Source organism: Crinia signifera, chromosome 2 (genome assembly GCF_055691185.1).
Source record: "Crinia signifera chromosome 2, ASM5569118v1, whole genome shotgun sequence".
Classification (NCBI taxonomy): Eukaryota; Metazoa; Chordata; class Amphibia; order Anura; family Myobatrachidae; genus Crinia; species Crinia signifera.
The window spans coordinates 344,108,565-344,129,438 of NC_139218.1; the positions used below are offsets into that span (position 1 = coordinate 344,108,565).

General features: G+C 43.7%; 1 protein-coding gene across 1 annotated transcript; it reads left to right on the plus strand.

Annotated features, from left to right (window-relative positions):
• The first annotated feature begins 2,651 nt into the window (after positions 1-2,651).
• Positions 2,652-8,358, plus strand: LOC146059161 (keratin, type II cytoskeletal cochleal-like). The gene is made up of 7 exons (XM_083171282.1): positions 2,652-3,074; positions 4,046-4,254; positions 5,201-5,261; positions 5,354-5,449; positions 5,567-5,731; positions 6,590-6,715; positions 8,134-8,358. The coding sequence occupies exons 1-7, from the start codon at positions 2,652-2,654 to the stop codon at positions 8,356-8,358; spliced, it is 1,305 nt and encodes a 434-aa protein (XP_083027408.1).
• The last annotated feature ends 12,516 nt before the right edge of the window (positions 8,359-20,874 follow it).

The following is a 20,874-nucleotide window of genomic DNA, read 5'->3' on the forward strand; positions in this document are numbered from 1 at the left end:
GCTTAAGAAATAGGGACATTTGGGCGGGGGTATGCAAATGAGGGCACAGCTTATGCTAATTAGCCATGACCTCATTTTCATACGAGAATAGACGCTGTGCGCATGCGCACAGCGTCTATTCTATTAGATTGGGGGGTCTCCCAACTGCCACCACCCGCAGCGGGACAATGCCTGCCGCGGGTGGGACAGCGGGACAGGACCGAAAATCGGGACTGTCCCGCTGTAATCGTGACAGTTGGGAGGTATGTGCACATACATAACCACATACACACACATATTTAAATAGGCACACACGAGGGCTGATTCAGAATTGAGACAAAAATAACCAAATTTGCATGAAAGCTGCTTTTACAATAGAATTTACTGCCCAGCTCAGACACACCTCTTAAAATTCTATGGGGGGGGGGGGGAGTAGCAAGCACTCTTAGGGGATTTTAGCTGGCTGGGCAAAGGGCATGAATCAGGCCTCTGTTGGTAGCATTTAAATGCTGCAGCAATGGCAATTTGCCCCCTTCAACCACAAATGAATTCCCCCCTAATTCTCTGTACATTTCAAATCAAACCCACCTGCAGTGCAACATTGATTTTTCCAAGGTGCAAATACTGTAGTGATCAAAATATTATGTGGCCCTGATGCTTTATGTATTATATGGTATTACTGCAATCTAAAAAAATGTGGGTGAAATTACTATTCTAATTATATATAAGTTATAATACAAATAATAAAATAAAGGTGTCACTGAATGTTTTTCTAAATATACTAAAGACTGCATTTTTTTGTTTTTATGCTGAAGGGAAAAAATTATATCTTTTTTAAAAAAAAAGGTGGCACATATAATTATAGTAAATATGGTACATCTTATTAATATCCTAATAAAGGTCACTCAGATTATTCATTCATTCATTCATTCATTCATTTATTTTTGCTAAAAGCACTACTGGGGACATGATATGTAACTGCCACTACTGGGGACATGATATGTAACTGCCACTACTGGGGACATGATATGTAACTGCCACTACTGGGGACATGATATGTAACTGCCACTACTGGGGACATGATATGTAACTGCCACTACTGGGGACATGATATGTAACTGCCACTACTGGTCACATGATATGTAACTGCCACTACGGGGGACATGATATGTAACTGCCACTACTGGTCACATGATATGTAACTGCCACTACGGGGGACATGATATGTAACTAACTGCCACTACTGGGGACATGATATGTAACTGGTACTACTGGGGACATGATATGTAACTGGCACTACTGGGGACATGATATGTAACTGCCACTACTAGGGACATGATATGTAACTGGCACTACAGGTAACATGATATGTAACTGGCACTACAGGTAACATGATATGTAACTGGCACTACTGGGAACGTGATATGTAACTGACACTACTGGGGACATCTGTAACAGCAATACTGGGGATATAGTATGTAACTGGCACTACTGAGGACATGATATACAACTGGCACTACTGAGGACATGATATGTAACTGGCACTACTGGGGACATGGTATGTAACTGGCACTACTGGGGACATCTGTAACAACACTACTGATGGCATGATCTGTAACTGGCACAACTGGGGACATGATATGTAACTGGCACTACTGGGGATATGATATGTAACTGGCACTACAGGTAACATGATATGTAACTGGCAGTACTGGGGACATGACATGTAACTGGCACTACTGGGGACATCTGTAACAGCATTACTGGGGACATAATATGTAATTGGCACTACTGAGGACATGATATGCAACTGGCACTACTGAGGACATGATATGTAACTGGCACTACAGTGGACATGATAAGTAACTGGCACTACTGGGGATATGATATGTAACTGGCACTACAGGTAACATGATATGTAACTAGCACTACAGGTAACATGATATGTAATTGGCACTACTGGACATGAAACAGTATGTAACTGGCACTACTGGGGACATGATATGTAACTGGCACTAAATATCTGCAAGAAAATTATTGTTTGGCATTTAAATTCAGTACCTGGGATAGAACACAAACTTTGTTTCATGTTTTAAAACCTTTTTTTATGCACAAATAAAATATATTTGTGTGCATTTCATGTGTTTGATGTGTTTGTACAACATAAATGCAAGCTACAGTACCTCAAGATACATCATTGAAATATACTTTATTTAAGTTTAATAACATTATATAAAAAGCTAGAACAGAAAAGAATTCAATTATATTAGCAGAAAAATAATTAAATGAATCTTCCTCTTCACTTGCAAAACAGGGATGCAGTTTTTAGACACATTTTAAGCAAAACAGGGATGCGTTTATTTTCAGTATAAAACATCCACTCATTTTGCTTCTACTAATTATCATCATCAACGTTTTATTGCAAAACATCAGTTTCTAATAAAAGTGTCGCAGCTTTGAAAATACGGGTGGGTGATTGTTTTATTTTCAATCAAAAAAGGAGGAACCAATGTCACCAAGCTAGCATCATAGGCAGTAATGACAGTGTCTATAGTAGTGAGTACACCCATTACAAGTATAAAAAGGTTGAACTTGCTTTCAGTAGCACAGGAAGAGCATCTTGAACAGTAGTAAAAAGACTCCTCTGTAGACCTTTTTTGAGAAAACCCATCATGTCTCATCACTCCATGCACGCATCCTCTGGACACAAGCACTTCAGCTCCTGTTCTGTGGCACCTAAGCACTCCAGCTCACACAGCATCTTCTCACACTCTACTAAACAGGCAGGACATGGTCACAAGGCCCAGCACTGCTTCAGCAGTAAGAGTGCCCACAGCATTGGATCAAAAGGACATAAGATATCAGTGGGAAGCTTTCATGGAAAGAGTGGACATGGATCTGGATTTGGTATTGGCGGCTTCGGTCATGGTTTTGGAGGACTATCCGGTTCTGGAGGAATCACCCATGTTACTGTCAACCAGGGTCTCCTGGCTCCTCTGAACTTGGAGGTGGACCCAAACATCCAGAGAGTGAGGACAGAGGAGAAGAATCAAATCAAAGGCCTCAACAACAAGTTTGCCTCTTTTATTGATAAGGTAAGAGATATTCCAAGCAAACTTGCTCATGATGTACATCAAAACAAATTATGTTCACCTCAGAATAACTATGATACAGTATATTTTGGTGAACAAACTGAATATGCCCTATACTAAAGACTACACCGGTATATTGCAAACACAGTGGTAGTCAGAAGTTACTTTTTTTTAGAATATTATTTTAAAAGTTCATAATGCAGCCATTTTGAATTCTCACTGTAGTGGATAGAAAAAAAGGAATAACCATAGAATATTTGGTTTACCATAGTGAAATAAAATGATATGGGAGTAGAGGCTCCCACACAATATTTAACAGGCACAATGTTTCCTGCTTTACCTCTTTGCCGATACAAAGAAGGAGGCAGCAGCCCCAAGAATTGAAAACACCAACCACTCATGCAATGGTTGGCAGTCAGCCCAAAGCGCATCAGCTTTGTGCTGATGCACTGTGTCTCTCCTCTGGCCAGATTACTGGGCATGGACGAGATCTCACGAGTCTCGCAGATGTCGCATGCCTTGACTGCACTGTACCATTTGTGGTTTATGGGCAATGACACCTGCAGCTGTCAATATCAATAGAAAAGTCAAATCTTCCAAGTATTCATATATTGCCCCAGCTATCAGCATCCTATCTTGTATGCTTCATGCATGGGAGATACACAGTATCAGTGTAGATAACTGCACAGATACAGATTCTAGCCCATAATGGTCATTCATTTACCCCACAGTTTGTACAATGAAGAAGAAAAAAAAATTAAGTTTTTAGGTGCTGCATTGCAATTGCTATAGTGTTAAAGTCTGAAGGATCAGAAATACATAAATATACTAATTAATTGCCACTTAACCTAGTGGTTGTAAAATGATATGTAAAAACATAAACAGAAAAAAAAGTAGACACATACTACCACTATACAAACCAAGTGTCCTGCGCTCTTATTCATACTCTTAACTTTTTTTAAAACTTATAATAGGTGAGATTTCTGGAGCAGCAGAACAAGATGTTGGAGACCAAGTGGTCTCTTCTACAGGACCAGAAATTAGCCAGGTGTCAGATAGAACCTCTGTTTGAGGCTTTTATCAGCAACCTTAGGAGACAGCTGGAGAACCTGGAGTGTGAGAAGGTTCGTCTGGATGCAGAACGCAACAGCATGGAGGGAAATGTAGAAGAACTAAAGAGAAGGTACTGATATTTTCCCATGTAAACTGATATATATTCTACTGTGTTTCTGGCAAAAGACTAACTTCAAATTCACTGTATTGTTTTAATGGTGAGATGTCCGATCTCAGATGTAATCTCGTTCTATTCCAGTATCCTGTAGCATCGGTTACATGATTATTTTCTAAAATAGCCAACTATGATAAACTACTAGGCACTTAGAATTAGTATTTGCATTGCAACGGAATTGGTGTAATGTCAGAGATAAAGCACAACGATGTGTGGTGTTTTGTGATGCAGGCCACATCTCACTCATAATAGTCCTGTAGCCTTTTTGACCAGGTTAATGTGAGAGTCACGCACAGCATATTCAAGCTTTGCCAGCCCCACTGTCCATGGTACCTGCGCATTGTCATTCTGTCATATTAGCAGTGTGTCTAAGATGCCAACCACTGTGGAACAATCGATGCTGTGTTACCATACTTTACTATTTATAGTCCTCTAAATGGTGATCTACATCAGTACTGCAAAGATTAACTTCAAGCTTGGGATATTGCTAGGGGAGACCAATCAGATACTATATATTATATTCTAGAATGAGCTAAATAAATAAGAAGTAGATTCTGATTGGTTGCCCATAGCAACATCCCATGTGAAATTGAACTCCCATCTTAGTAAATGTCCCCTTAAGAGTCAATTCCACAGTGATCAAACATTTTTTTTTTAATTTGAGGACCAACTAAGTTCTCCCATCAGTGATCGCAACAGCGTAACTTACAGTGGTTGCTCTTCTCCATTGCTTTGTGCAGTCTCTAACAGTCCTTATAAGATCTTATATCTTATATCATTCAAATATATATATATATATATATATATATATATATATATATATATACACATATATATAAAATGTGCATCCTCCTTCCATGAATTTGTCTAACATACCAAAATACTGTATGTGACTCCAAAGGTATGAAGATGAAGTCAACAGACGTACATCTGCTGAGAATGAATTTGTTACTCTGAAGCGGGTGAGTGATTATATTCCACAAATTGGGATTTTATGTCACGTTACCCTACATTACACATTGGTGTTCACATATTGCTCGCATCCGTTCTATAGGATGTTGATGCCGCTTTCATGAACAAGGCTGAACTTCAGGCGAAGGCTGACTCTCTGGCTGATGAGATCAACTTCTTGAGGACCCTGTATGATGCGGTAAATATCTGAAGATTTGCAAGGGAATAGACGTAATCTTTTTCCTTGCGATTTTATTTAATGTTTGTATACTTTAGGCTGTATTCAGTTACTGTGCTACTTTTTGTTAATGTGCAGGAAATTGGTCAGCTCCAAGCCCAGATCTCCGACACCTCAGTGGTTGTGTCCATGGATAACAGCCGAGACCTGGACATGGACAGCATCATCTCTGAGGTCAGAGCGCAATACGAGGACATTGCTAACAGGAGCAGAGCTGAGGCTGAAGCCATGTATCAGTCACGGGTGAGTCTGACACACGTGGAGTTATGAGATAACCTTACTCCATAATTGCATTGTTGGATGAAGGGTACAGTATGTACCTAAAAGCTTTCTCCAGCTTTATAAAAGATGTTTTCAAAAGTGCCCCAGGGATTCATTTCTATGAAGATTGGGGTCCTTTTTCTCATTGGCTTCTCTCCACGAAGGGATTGCTGCAAGATAAGACTTCTGCTAGTAACACCTCCTAATTTACTACAGTTTTTTTTTAGGAAAAATACATTTGATACTACTGTTTCTGAGCCTTGGAAGAACATCAGACTGAACTGACATGATGGAAAGGGCAGGAGGCTTGTGACTTAATCACGCAGCAGGCCATGGGGGCAGATGTATGAAGCAGTGATAATGGAGGAGAGTTAGCCAGATGAGAAATGGCCCATGGCAACCAATCAGCACTGAAGTAGCATCTATAATTTGCATACTACAAAATCATACAGAGCAGCTGGTTGGTTGGGCAACTTCTACACCGGCTCACTTCTCCCCCCCCCTTACCACTGCTTCATAAATCTGCCCCATGTATTATAAGAACCTACAACACATAGTAAAATGAACAGCAATAGAGCCAGAGTGGGATGGAATGAGATGGGGGGGGGGGGGGGGCTTAAACTTTTCAAAATTTCCAAAAAAAAATGTGAAATTAGTCTTTGTATATTGTGCAAATACAAATTTCTATTATATGTTTTCAAAAGTAAAATATTATATGCGTATCTATCTGTTGCTTTTAGTAATACCTTGTACCTATGTTTTAGGTAGAAGATGATCAAACTTATTAACATGTGTATTATAACTCCCTATTTCATACTTTCATTATCTATTGCGTTGCAGTTTGAGGACCTGCGCATGGAAGCCGGAAGAAATGGGAACAATCTGCAGAGCAGCAAAAACGAAATTGCCGAACTCAACCGAACAATTCAAAAACTCAAAGGGGAGATTGAGTGTGCCAAATCCCAGGTACCGCACAACTAGTGTGTGCTGATCAGTTGTATACACAGATTTATATGGATAAACTATACAGGCCATGATACATCCCGGGTATATTATTTATATTGTTTCTATTGAGCTACAGTATAACACACAGGGGGCGTCTTTTGGCAGCCACCCTCCTGCCACTTTAGGCAAATGCCACTAAATACTCCTTCCCTTGTGTACATCTGTGCAGGGCAAAGAATAAACCTATTCATCAGAACGTGTAAGACTGAGATTCCCCCTTTTAGCATCAGAACATGCAGTAATAACGTTTGGTGCCTCTGTATATTCGACAATCATTGTACCTAAACTTGCACCCATTCTATGGCAGCTGCAGTTTCATTCCCTGATTGACATGCCCACAATCTCCCATAATACGCCCACTGAACTACTGACCTCCCAGTCACCACCTAGGAATGCCCACCACTTATATGCCACATCTCTGACCGTCTGCACATGCACATTTGCCAATATCCACATTGCATGCGGCTCTGAATAAAGGTCCATACACACTGGGCAACTATGCCCAGCGTGTGTGGACAGAGATGATCACTATCATCGCTGGAGGGAAAGCCTGTCAGTGCATACACACTGAGCCGCTTTCACCCTGCCTGGCGCGGTCAGCTGGGAGAGGACAGCTTTGCATAGTGCAGCGTATTACCAGCAAATGAACGGCTTTCCCGGCGATGATGCAGGAGTGCGCAGCAGTGGTCACCGCTCATCACCGGGGCATACACACTGGGCGGCTTTGAGCTGAAAGCTATTCAAACATGCTGTTTTGAGCAGGTTTCAGCTCAAAGTTGCCCAGTGTGTATTGGCCTTAAGGCCCATGGTGTTTACAATATTTTTCAATTAAAGTGACATAAGGAAGTTAAACAATATAATTTGCAATAACAATAATAATATTAATAATACATAATAATTGATAAAAGTTTGAATGCATATGGATGTGCCCGGCTTCATTCTAACCACGAATGGGTCTCACACTCGACACTCGCACTGTGATTGCAATAAGCGGTGGTAGCCTGCTTTAAGTTTTGCAGGAACATTTGCATCATGGGCCTCATTCAGTTGTGGATGGAGTTGCTTCCATCAATGCAGCATCAGATCTCTCTCCCACATCAGGTGGCTCTTGGTGCCACACAAGTTGGCCATCACAGAGGCCTAAAAAATTGACCTCTTCCATACCATAAATGGCAGTGATGTGCAACCAAATAACAAACAGGGACTGTTGCCATCACCTAACGGGAATATCATTGACAGTCTGCTGCCATCCTGGTTATGAATTCAGAAGACCCATTTGCACATGTACTTACTAAGAGCTCCTAACTAATTGTATCTCCCTAAAAAAAAATTACAATATTTATACTGTGTTTACTGTACCATGTGTTTTTTGGTTGAAGCGGGCTGCACTGGAAGCTGCTATTAATGAGGCTGAAGAATGTGGAGAAGCTGCTGTCCAAGATGCAAAGAACAAATTGGCCGAGCTGGAGGCCGCTCTACAGAAGGCCAAGCAAGACATGGCTCGCCAGCTGAGGGATTACCAGGAACTGATGAATGTCAAGTTGGCTCTGGATATTGAGATTGCCACATATAAGAAGATGCTGGAGGGAGAGGAGTGCAGGTGAGTGTTCTTAATTAGATCTACACAAACTAAACACTTATATACTGTATATGTGTAGGCTGTCCTCATATCTTTCTGATCACTCTAGCCCCCTAGTGGTCCCAGCCTATTCTACCTTTATAGGTCCTCTTTACTGTAAGCACATGCCGCTACAAAGGGTGCATGACTTCATTAGAAGGGGGAGTGGCTTCACCAGAAGAGGTGTGTTTTCAATGCAGGCTGTCCCTGAGACTATTGTGGCTGCAGGGCCAGCTCCTACCCTGTGACAAAAGCCAAGTGCTGCATGTAATGTCACAATGCAGCACCCAGCTTCTGTCACTTAGGAGGAGTCATCATTGTGGTGTAACACCTGGGTGCAGCTCGCACCTCCCTAGTGATGCCACTAATACACCTAATTTTAAAGGAAGTAGAGTGTAATAATTGGCTCAAATAGGTAAGCTACCAATATTCAGTTTGTCTTAGGGAAAAGCAATCACACCCTATTCTATAGTATTCATGCACATACAGAATTCTATGTATTAATTAAACTTTAATAAAAATATTGTAATTTTGTATTTTCCAGGCTCTCCACAGAGGGTCCAGTTAATATTTGTAAGTATAATAATAATAATAATAATAATAATAATAATAATAATAATAATAATGATGATGATGATGATGATGATCTTGATTTATGTGCATATTTTGAGGGAAATTTACTAATATGTGAGTTCTATTTCAGATGGGATGTTGCTATGGGCAACCAATCAGATAAAATATATTATCTTTAAGAAGGTGCAAAATAAATAAGAAGTCGATTCTGATTGGTTGCCCATAGCAACATCCCATGTAAAATACAACTACCATCTTAGTAATTTCCCCCCTTTGTTTCTACTCTTATTCTTTGAAGTGTTCGGTTGTAAAGATTTAACCCTTACTCATAAATTCAATTTATTTGCAAAGGTTAAGTTTTTAGTTTTAAATATTATTACAAATATTATCTTTACAAATAAAAATTGTTTTACCTTTATGCTTTACATTTGCTTAATAACAATGGTCTAACAAATCCTTCTCAGCTGTCCTGCACTCCAGCACTGGGGGAAAACATCATTCAGGAGGAACGTCCCACAGTGCAGGTGGCCACCATCATCACAAGGGCGGCTTCAGCTCCAGCAGCCACATCTCCATCGGCAAGCATCACTCCAGCCATGGGCATCACTGTTAAGGTGGAAGAACATATGGAGATGACGCGCTACTATAGATGCACTAGGGGCTAGATGCACTAAGCTTCAAAAGTGATAAAATGGAGTGATAACAGCCAGCCAATCAGCTCCTACCTGCCATGTCACAGACCATGTTTGAAAAATGTCACGCAGGAGCTGATTGGTTGGTTGTTTATCACTCTCAGTTTTATCACTTTTGAAGCTTAGTGCATCTGACCCTATGTCTACTGTCTGAGAAAACTGTAATGACATTCCTATGTAAAGTCTGCTTTATTATTACAAGCTTGTCTGTCTATTATATTCTACTGTAACTGTACCATATGTCACTCTAATAAACTGCAATGCAATAACTGACTTGTCTTGGAATTCCAGTAATTATTGAAATGTGTAAATCTGAAGCTACAACTTTGTTAACTTACAGCACTCTGACAACCAGGGCTGCCATCAGAAATGGTAGGGCCCGGACTGACCAAGTAGACAGGACCCTGCCCCCAAAAAGATTCTGCCGCACCGCTCTGCGCCTATGTGTCTTCACATATATGTGGAGGGTTTCGGACATGCAGGAATTCAAAGAGGATTGATCTGCAGGGAAGAGTTCTTTGAAGAAGTCCTTCCTGTGTGCATCAGTCCGCTTCTGTTGCTCAGCCTTGTGCAGCTGTCTAGGTATGGGTGATAGGAGCCAGTGCCCCCCCCCCCCCCCTTCTGTCTGAGTCGGGGTACTCCAGTCCCCGCAGCACCCCCCCCCCATGGCTGTCCTGCTGACAATCAATACTGAGAGATGTCTGCAATAGCATTAGTTCCCAATAAATTGGTTACATTCTGATGAATAATGTTTCATTTAAGTATATTGAACAATTTTGTTATTCATTTATTAAAAATAATTATTTGCATTATTCAAATGTAATCTGAGGCCCTGCATAACTTATTTCTTTACATCATCCCCCCTCAATTCTGTATTCTACAAAATGCAAAGCCTTTTCTTGCTGTCCTTGGCATTACCAATTAGTGCTAGACTGTAATAGCTGCTTCTTGTAACCATATCTTTTAGTGAAAAAAACCCTTTGATCTTTCATTCCCCCCCCCCCCCCCCCCCCCCATGGGACATTTATATATACAGGACCTTATTCTGCTTTGCGAGCCATGTAATGCTGCCAGCCGGGCACATGTCATCACTACACTGCGAATGGTTGTTTTTCATAAACATCAAACTCCCTGTACAAACATATGAGGGAGTTCCCAAACCAAAATTGCCCCCATACTGTATTATGCACCCTACCAACCCTGCATCAGGACATTGGTGCAGCTCCCCTGTTTGAATTTTGACCCATGCTGCAGCCTCTCTCTGGAGCCGCCACTAACTAAAGCTGAGACGTCAGATGAACAATAAAGCTACAGTATGTGTAGATATATTTTGGTAGATATGGGTATGGTGTGAGGTAGAAAATAGATATAAATATATAAATAAATCAAGTTCATGTATATACCTAGCACTATATATTTCAAAATATATATTTACATTTTGAGGAATAAGTCTGTCTTAAATTCCGATACTTATTTACACATTTATATTGATAAAATTATTATAATGTAAGGTACACAATGTTAAAAGAGAAAATTCATAAATGTACACCAGCCATATGTATTTTGATTGGCTTGTATTCATTTTATATACATATTAAAATGTACTAAATGTTATATTCATTAAAGTAAACATTTGTGGTCACTGCAGAAAGTTCGGTTAGAATTAGCCGCCAATACCCTTGCAGAAAGGCGCGTGCTGGTTAGAGGAGTCTTTGATCACCCCACCAGAGACGGAGGTCATGTGGTTGAGCTGAGGGGGTATAAAAGTAGGAGCCGGCACTCATTAGATTCATACAGCACTCAGGGGTAGATGTATGAAGCAGCGATAAGGGAGAAGAAGTGATAAAGTGCCTGGTACTTTATCACAGGCCAATCAGCTTCTAACTGTCCCTTTTTAAACCCAGCCTGTAACTTAACAGGTAGGAGCTGATTGGATGATGATAAAGTACCAGGCACTTTATCACTTCTCCTCCCTTATCACTGATAAGGTCATACATCTACCCTTAAAGTGCTAAGAACACTGATAGTAAAAATGAATTTAATAAACTCTTACAATTAACATGGAGTGTAAATTAAGTTGTAAGCACACATTTGCGCAAATATGTGGGCCCATACACCGCGTCCAGGTGAACTTTATTAGATGGGTCCCTAACATTTCTATACACATTATATACATTTATCTAGGTCTTACATTCTTACATTCAAAAAGAGCCCATATTAACATCAACAAGAACCTGTGCCAATTAAAACACCTGAGGGTAGACAGGAGGGGTGCCAGTACTAGAACAAAAGACCCTTACCTTCAAGTGTACAATATATACATAAATATTGGGGAAATAGGGGGGGGGGGGGGGGGGGGGGGGGGCTGGACTGCACACTATATTCTTAAACATAATGAGATTAGATTCTGATTAAACTCAGACTGCCATTCCCTTCCTCTAATGCTCAAATTTCTCTTGTGACATGACTGGCACAGCTGTAAACATCTTACTGTAGCTGTGAACAAGTGGCCAGGCACGGGGTGGGTGGTGAAGCCAGTGAGGGAGCCTGGGCAGTGCTGATGGCTGCCTCTGTGGAGAGTCTGCTCGAGCGGCACCTCTAGAGCCTGCCTCTCTGTTTTCTGTGCTGTCTGCAGTTTACCAGCTGTAAGCTAGGCAGGGGGCCAGGAGCTAAGGTGTATATGGGTGTTGCAGTGCTGCATGCTGGGGCGGCCAGGAACCCTGGAGAACAGCCATTGAGGAGAAGGTGCCTAAAGCAGAAGAAAGTGGTCTCACTGAGACTGGAGGCTGGACAGAGATGGAGACAGTAAGGTGACATCACCAGCAGCTATAAGCTGGCAGTGCTGGAGAAGACAGAAGTCTGAACAAGGTAGGGGAAGTATGGGGGTAAGGGAGTTTAGAGAGGTTTTTGGTTCGCACTGATCAGTGGTAATCAGCCGCTGAAGGTTTGTACAGGTGTGATATAATGTCTGTGAAAGACTGGCGACAGGTCCTATAGTGGACAAATGGGTCCAGAACACCAATAATTTGATTAGGTGGTGTTCTTTGTGTTGGACCGCCAGTGGTGCACCTCCCGTGACCAAGCGTCATCAGCGAAACGTACGTCGGGATCGCCGACCACGTGATGTACACACGTGACCGGCGCGCAGCAGAGAGACAGTGGGACGGAAGCGAGCAGCGCAGTGGCCAGAGACTCCGGGCACATACCACCACAGCAGGATAAGGTAACCGCTGGACTTGTCCAGCGGACCCCCTCACATATGAAGATACGCATATCAATGGTGTAAACTGTACCTGTACCAGCCCGCTTACACGCAGCACACTTTGTGCTCATCCTACGAGCCATAGCCATACACACTAGCAGATCTATACTCTAATCTGCTGCAGATCAAACAGCAATGAGATAGGGATAGTTACACTGCATTATAAACGTGCTATGGGCTGCCCCACCACTCTGTACTCTCAGTGTGACCAATGATTATAATCCCCCAATACAATTTACCTGTTTGTTGGCATGACCAATTGGGGATATATGAGGATCACAGAATTACACCAATAAGTGTGTAATTAGCTGCTAGGCTATTACTAGCCTCATCATCCACTCATATTTTTGCAGAGCGCTTTTTTCTGTGACAAGGAATTATACCACCCATACCCCGTTTTTAATAATCTCCCAAATAAAAAACCTATGTTTTCAAAAATAAGCAATACCAGCAATTCTCATCGTTTGTGATACAAGGGTGCCCCCACCCAGAGTACTTCCTTTTTCTCCTCCTCTCTTGGAATAAATGTTCAGCGAAGACAGAAGTCAGCATGGAAATGCTTCCATTGCACAACAAAAGCAACTTTCAAGGGAGGAGTTGGGGGAGTGCCCAACTTCAAAGAGGGTGGAGCATCTGCTGTGGATGGGCACACACATCAAAGGGCAGGAGACATGGAATGCTCGCAATACATGAATTAAGCAGCCTGTGTCACCACAGAGACAAATAATGTCAGTCTACAGACATCTCGATAAATTACATAAATGGTGGGGGAACTCTGCTACTGTACTGGTTTATTAGAATCAGAAGATGAGTATTTATTACAAGGAGACATATATAGCCGGATGTTAGCATAGTTACAGACTGACTTTTACAGAGTGAAATTTATCAGGGTGATTTGATCCCACTGAATCCTCTGTTTTGCCAAATAATGCCAGATGATTAACACAATAGATACTATAGCTATAGGGCAAAGGAGAAATGTTCATAGGGGTGTTAGCAGCATAGGTGCCGATTCTGTGCCTGAGCCTAAGTCCTGCTGCTGGGCCGCCATATTAACTTGCTAATTTGCGGATGCAGCACCCACATCGCCGGACCCACCACCTGGGAACAGTATGCCGGAAGAGTGTATTCTGTCCACGGAGTACATGCTCTGTGGGGGCATTTATGTACCTGCACTGTGGGGGCATTTATTTACCTGCACTGTGGGGGCATTTATGTACCTGCACTGTGGGGGCATTTATGTACCTGCACTGTGGGGGCATTTATGTATGTGGAACTCTGTTGGCGTAATTTGAATATTGGAGACAGCTGTGCTCTATAATATAAATTGGTATTATTTTGTGGACACACCCCATGAAGCCACTCCTCTGTATTTTTGGCTTGAGCACCCACCAGCAAAAACATAAATTGGCACCTATGGTTAGCAGTGACTACAACTATTGTTTGACAATGTAACAGTTAATGTAACTATTGATACAATAGTATTAATTCTGATCAGATACAATTATAGCCACAAACATGTACATTAGATTTAATAGCTAGAGTCACTATGCGCTAGATGTAATAGGATGCGAGTTTTTAAAATGTGCAATATTATCGGCAGAGATGTTCCACAAATTGCACATGTAATACAGTGGGCTTTGTGGTAAAAATCACACAATTTTCTATGGTCAAAAATTGCATCCAGATGTTTTCACATTGAAAACATCAAAATCGCAAATGTAATTGGTTTATAGACTCTTCAAATGGGATGTGGTGAAAATCCCGGCACTCAGAATCCCGACATTCGAAATCTCGACCGCCGCAATCCCGACCGCCGCAATGCCAGAACTTTGTCCCTCTATGGGTGAGGGAGAATAAAATAGTGTGCCAAGCGTAGCGAGGCACCGGGCCCACAAGGGGGGGCGATCCACAGCTCCCCCTTGTCGGCATTGCGGCTGTCGGGATTCGGTGTCAGTATTTCGACTATCGGGATTCCGACCACGGGGATTTCATACTGATCACCTTCAAATAGCACACCTATCATAGCAAAAAAAATTCCAAAAAATGCCAGCTTCTAGCAGGCATATTTGATGGAAGCATGCCAGGGGCTGGCTGGCAACTTTTACCCTGGGTGGCAAGTCCAGAGCACCGGCCCATAAGTAAGAGCGCATCATTAAACGGAGGTTTTTCATTCAAAAAATATGTATTAATAAAAAAAACAATAATAGGAAACCACAGGCTGCTCCCATGTATATCAGGACACCACAGGCTACTCCCCCTGTCTTATAATAATAAGACACAACAGGCTGCTCCCTATATAAGGTACTGGTTTAGTTTCACAGCAGCAGCACGAGACGCTCTAGCTTGAATATTGGCAGCTTGCCAGACTGCCTTAAGCTACGCTAGTAGCGTAGCGACTGTTTGAATCCTGGCAGCTTGCCAGCTGCCTAGCCGCCTTACATTACCAGGATACTTGTTTAGCTTCAGGGCGGCATCGCATGCCGCCTTACGCTGACTTCTCCGTGGCAGGCCAGCGCTGCTACCCCTAACCTCCTGTCAAGTGAGCCCAAAACATGACGAGCGCAGCGAGCCCCGCGAGGGGACGTGAATAACTTCACATGTATTCCGTGTCTCCTCGCAGGGCGCGCTGCGCTCACCACGCATCGGGCTCAGTGGCTCACTGTGCTCGCCACACTATATAAAGTCTGCTCCATGCCGACGTGGGTGGTGGGGGTATGAAAAGGTCGGTAGGATGCGTACCGCCGCCGCTCGTCATGCTTCGGGATGGTGTGGATGGTGGGGATATGAAATGGAGGCATTTGCCAGTATGTAACATGGAGCACTGGCAAATGCCTCCATCATTGTGCATCAGACGCAGGAGAGTCTCATTGCTTGAGCAACTGAGGCGCTCCTACGTATCACACACATGGAGCTGCTGCTGGAGCGTCTGAGACGCTCTTACGTAACACAGGAGAGAGGATATCATGCGGGCACAATTCTGTGTGAGAGGCTCTCACTTGACAGGAGGTTAGGGGTAGCAGCGTTTGGCTGCCACGGAGAAGTCGGCATAAGGCGGCACGTGCTGCCACCTGAAACTAAACAAGTAGCCTGATCATGTAAGGCGGCTAGGCAGCTGGCAAGCTGCCAGAATTCAAACAGTCGCTACGATACAAGCGTAGCTTAAGGCAGTCTGGCAAGCTGCCAATATTCAAAGCTAGAGCATCTTGTGGTGCCTCCGTGAAACTAAACAAGTACCCTATATAATAAAAGGACCCCCACAGGCAGCTCCACCTGTATAATAAAAGTATACCACAGGCTGCTTCACCTGTATAATAAGACACAACAGGCTGCTCCCCCTGTCTTATAGTAATAAAAGGACCCACAGGCTTCTCCCCTGTATAATAACAGGACACCACAGGCAGCTCCCCCTATATAATAACAGGACCCCACTGGCTGCTCCCCCTGCATAATAATAATAATAATAATTGGACCCCAGAGGCTGCTCCCCTGTATAATAACAGGACCCACAGGCTTCTCCCCCTGTATAACAGGACCCCACAGGCTGCTCCCCTTGTATAACATGACCCCACAGGCTGCTCCCCCTGTATAGTAACAGGACCCCACAGGCTGCTCCTCTCTGTATAATAACGGGAATAGGTGCCGATTCTGTGGGTGCTCAAGGGCCGGAGCACCCCCGGAAATTAATGAGCACCCACAGGCCCGAGTCCCTCTGCTGTGCCACCATATTAACTTGCTAATTTGCAGCTGCAGCACCCACATCGCCGGACCCACCACCTGGGAAACAGTATGCCGGGAAGTGTATTCTATCCGCGGAGTACCTGCACTGTGGGGGCATTTATGTATGTGGAATGTTGCCGTCATTTGAATATTGGAGACAACTGTGCTCCATAATAATATATTGGTATTTTTTTTGGCCACACCCCTTCCCCATGAAGCCACTCCTCTATATTTTTGGCTTGAGCACACACCAGCAAAAACATAAATCGGAACCTATGATAACGGGACCCCACAATCTGCTCCCCCCTGTATAATAATGGGACCCACAGGCTGCTCCCCTGTATAATATCAGTACCTCCTCAGGCTGCTCTCCCTGGGCAATAACAGGACACCACAGGTTGCTCCCCCTGTATACTAACAGGACCCCACAGGCTGCTCCCCCTGCATAATAATAATAACTGGACCCCAGAGGCTGCTCCCCTGTATAATAACAGGACCCCACAGGCTGCTCCCCTGTATAATAACCGGACCCCACAGGCTGCTCCTCCTGTATAATAACGGGACCCCACAGGTTGCTCCCCCTGTATAATAATGGGACCCCACAGGCTGCTCCCCCTCTGTAATAACAGGACTCCACAGGCTGCTCCCCCTGTATAATACCGGGGACCCCACAGGCTGCTCCCTCCCTGTATAATAACGGGACCCCACAGACTGCTCCGCCTGTACAGTCCCTCTTACCTGATCATGATGCCGGACACCTAGGCAGACTGCAGCGCGTGGAACGCACAGGCCAGAAGTAAGGTGGAATGCAGGGAGTCTACAGCCCCACTCTCTGTAGCGGCCTCCTGCACTAGACATGTCTTCAGTGCAGGAGGCCGGAGGCCATGTTTCTGGAGACCAGCCGGAGACTGGTCAGCTGTGGCTGCAGCAGCAGCAGTCTCAGAACCAGGTGGCCAGCACACAAATCGATTGAGCGGCCCGGGGGGCACACGGCACCCTGCCCCCCAACCCGCCCCTGAAGCATACACAGATCAGATATATTGATATCCGTAGTGGCATAGGTATATTGCATATTTAGCTCTGTCTCCTCATGGCATAATGCTGTGATTCATGGCTGTAAGGGAGGAGCTGAAGTCAACATGACACTATTAAAAGAATTACATCATATTGGCCAGACTATTAGCCATACCCCCGGCATTATGGCTATGTGCTATGATTGTGGTAACTCTGGCCAGGACCGATACTAGGATTTTTGTATCCACAAGACAATACAGCAATTTTTCACACCCACTATCCCTTGGTGTCTGTGTAGAAATGTGTACCCCATCTCCCAGTGTCTGTGCAGCAGTATATGGCCTGTACCCCATCTCCCAGTGTCTGTGCAGCAGTATATGGCCTGTACCCCATATTCCAGTGTCTGTGCAGCAGTATATGGCCTGTACCCCATCTACCAGTGTCTGTGCAGTAGTATGTGGCCATGTCCCCTGGTGTCTGTGTAGCAGTTAATGGGCAAGATGCACTAAGCTTCAAAAGTGATAAAATGGAGATTGATAAACAGCCAGCCAATCGGCTCCTACCTGCTATGTCACAGACTGTGTTTGAAAAATGTCAGGCAGGAGCTGAGTGGTTGGTTGTTTATCACTCGCCATTTTATCACATTTGAAGCTTAGTGCATCTGGCCCTGTGTCCCTTTCCCTTCCCATATATATGCAGTAGGCTGTGTCTCTCCCAGCTTGTGATTGTGTTATCACTCATACCACCACCACTTACCTGGATCTTCTCCTTCTCTTTAAGGCATTGGTGGCAGCAGGCTCTCACACAGTGGGGGAGATTCTCTAAGGTAAAAATGCGATAAAAACCCCGTTATCGCGGTTTTTACCGCATTTCGGGATGCTCTAAGCGTCCCCCGCCTGGTTACCCCGGCGGGGGGCATTGCCAGAAAAATCTGGCGATGCCCCATAGAAGCCAATGGGCTTCTAACGCGAACCCACCACCGCCCCGCACGGACCCCCGCCGCCCCGCATCGCCCCCTCACCTGTGTCCGGGCAGCACAGCGTGTGCCCTCCTCCCTGCACTGATCCTCTTCCGTGTGCAGGGAGGAGGAGAGCCCGGCACAGCAGCAGCAGTGCCGGGTGTGGGAGGGAGGGGGGAGCCGCCGGGACCTGCTGGGACCCGGCGACTCTCACCGCAAAGGACAGCTCTTAACGCAAGAGCTGTCCTTTGCTATAATTATCGCATATGTTAGAACATATGCGATAAATATGGTTGCGATGGGTGGCGAAGGGGGGCAGAGAGTTTTAGAGAATCTCCCCCATTGCCTTTAGTGTTTGGGATCCTTTTTTATAACATGCCCTGTGCTTACCACCTGTGTATCTATAATGTGTGAGTGGTGCATACAGGTTGCAAGAGGGCCCACAATGCACCCCTATTATTTGCTTGGCATGCAGCTGCTGGATCCGCCAGATTTTTCGCCTGAGTCAGACCTGTATATTGGGCCTGCATATTTTTGGATTGTGGGATGAAACTGGAGTACCCAGAGGAAACCGACGCGATAAACGCCGCTATAATACATCTGCTCCAGTATGTGCAATATTCAATATACAGTATACATAACTGCAGACATCTTCTTCATTAACCACCTATAAACATTATGAATTGTACAGACGAATATGCATATAAATTTAAATAATTCTAAGAATTTATTTGGGAACATTTTCAAAATTTGAGTATGGGCATTTAAAGATATAGCCTATTGTGATGGTGATCACAGTATGGCCGATTCTGACTATATGATTTCCTCTTGAAGTGCATGGAGCCAAGTTTGGCTACATGTACTTGTGATTTTGACTATGTGTGACCATGTGGCCTTGGACCGTTTTCTGGTTAACACACATGTCATCTATGCGCTGCAAACACAAACACCTGCCCCCACTCACAAGCCGAATATCCCCACACGCATGGGAATGGATGGAGACACCTACAGCCAAACAGGACTGAGAGTATCTATACCACTGTGACAGCCTGATTCTCACTGCAGCTGCAGGGGAAATATGGAGACAACGCTGGAGCCTGGATTGTAAGTATAGGTGTAAAATTAGTGTGTGCATAATAAAGTTTTACTGTTCTCTGTGTCTGTGTTTTAACATTCTTTTTACAGGTGGACTACAAGTCCAAGTGGGCCCATTAATGTCCCACATACTGGGACTTGTGGTTTGCCAAGTCCCAGAATGCGGGGAGGCCTGCTGGGACTTGTAGTTCACACTTTTACGCTTATCAGCCCGGCGTCCACAGCCCATGGATGCTAGGAACCAGCCACAGTGAGCATGATATGTAAAAAGTGTCCCCTGGCTGTGGCATGACACCAAGTTGGAGCCCAGTGCTGGTTACAAAATACAGGGACCCCCAGTTTTTTCGTCACCCGGTTTTTTGGAACCAGGACCAGTCCAAGAGTCCAGCTTCAGAAATACGGGGGACCCCTACGCTTTTTGTCCCCTGTATTTTTGTAACCAAGTCTGGCTCAATGAGCCTGGGGCTGGTTATGCTCAGGAGGAGGGACCCCACGCCATTTTGTTTTTAAAAACAAAGATGCACATTACCATGTCTCCAAAATCGCACATGTCCGCAAAATCGCATATTTTCATTACAAAAAATCGCACCTTATCGCACTTTTTTCCCGCAAATTCGCATCTCATTCAATATACGAATTCAGGCAAAAAAATGCGATTTGAAAAAGTGTGATATGGTGCGATTTTGGAAATGCGATAAAATCGCATCCTATTAAGTGTCACCCCATATCATTTGTGTCCTTATTCTGCATTTCTTTTATGTATACAGGAGTTTTGTCTGATCTGCTGTTTTTATTATTTTATTTTTTTTATTTTTGCATCCATCATCTACTTCATTACACATTAAAAATGTATCTCACTTCATCCACCCAAATTCCTTAGCTCTCATATTTTATAAATCTCCTTTTCAAATTGGCTTTTATTTTGTATAGGTATATTATATTGTTGCTAGTAACATCTAGATATCACTAATAAAACATGTTACAATATAATCAGGTGGCTGTTTTATTTTCAATGAAACAAGGAGGATCTGAAGCTGCATAGCTGGAATCATATGAAGTCATGACAGTTATATAACTGTGACTACACCCCTTACATGTATAAAAGGCCATTGTAAGTGCACCAGGAATAGGAGTTTGAACACTACTGAGAAGAATAACTCTGTTGATCACCTCTGTGGAAGATCCATC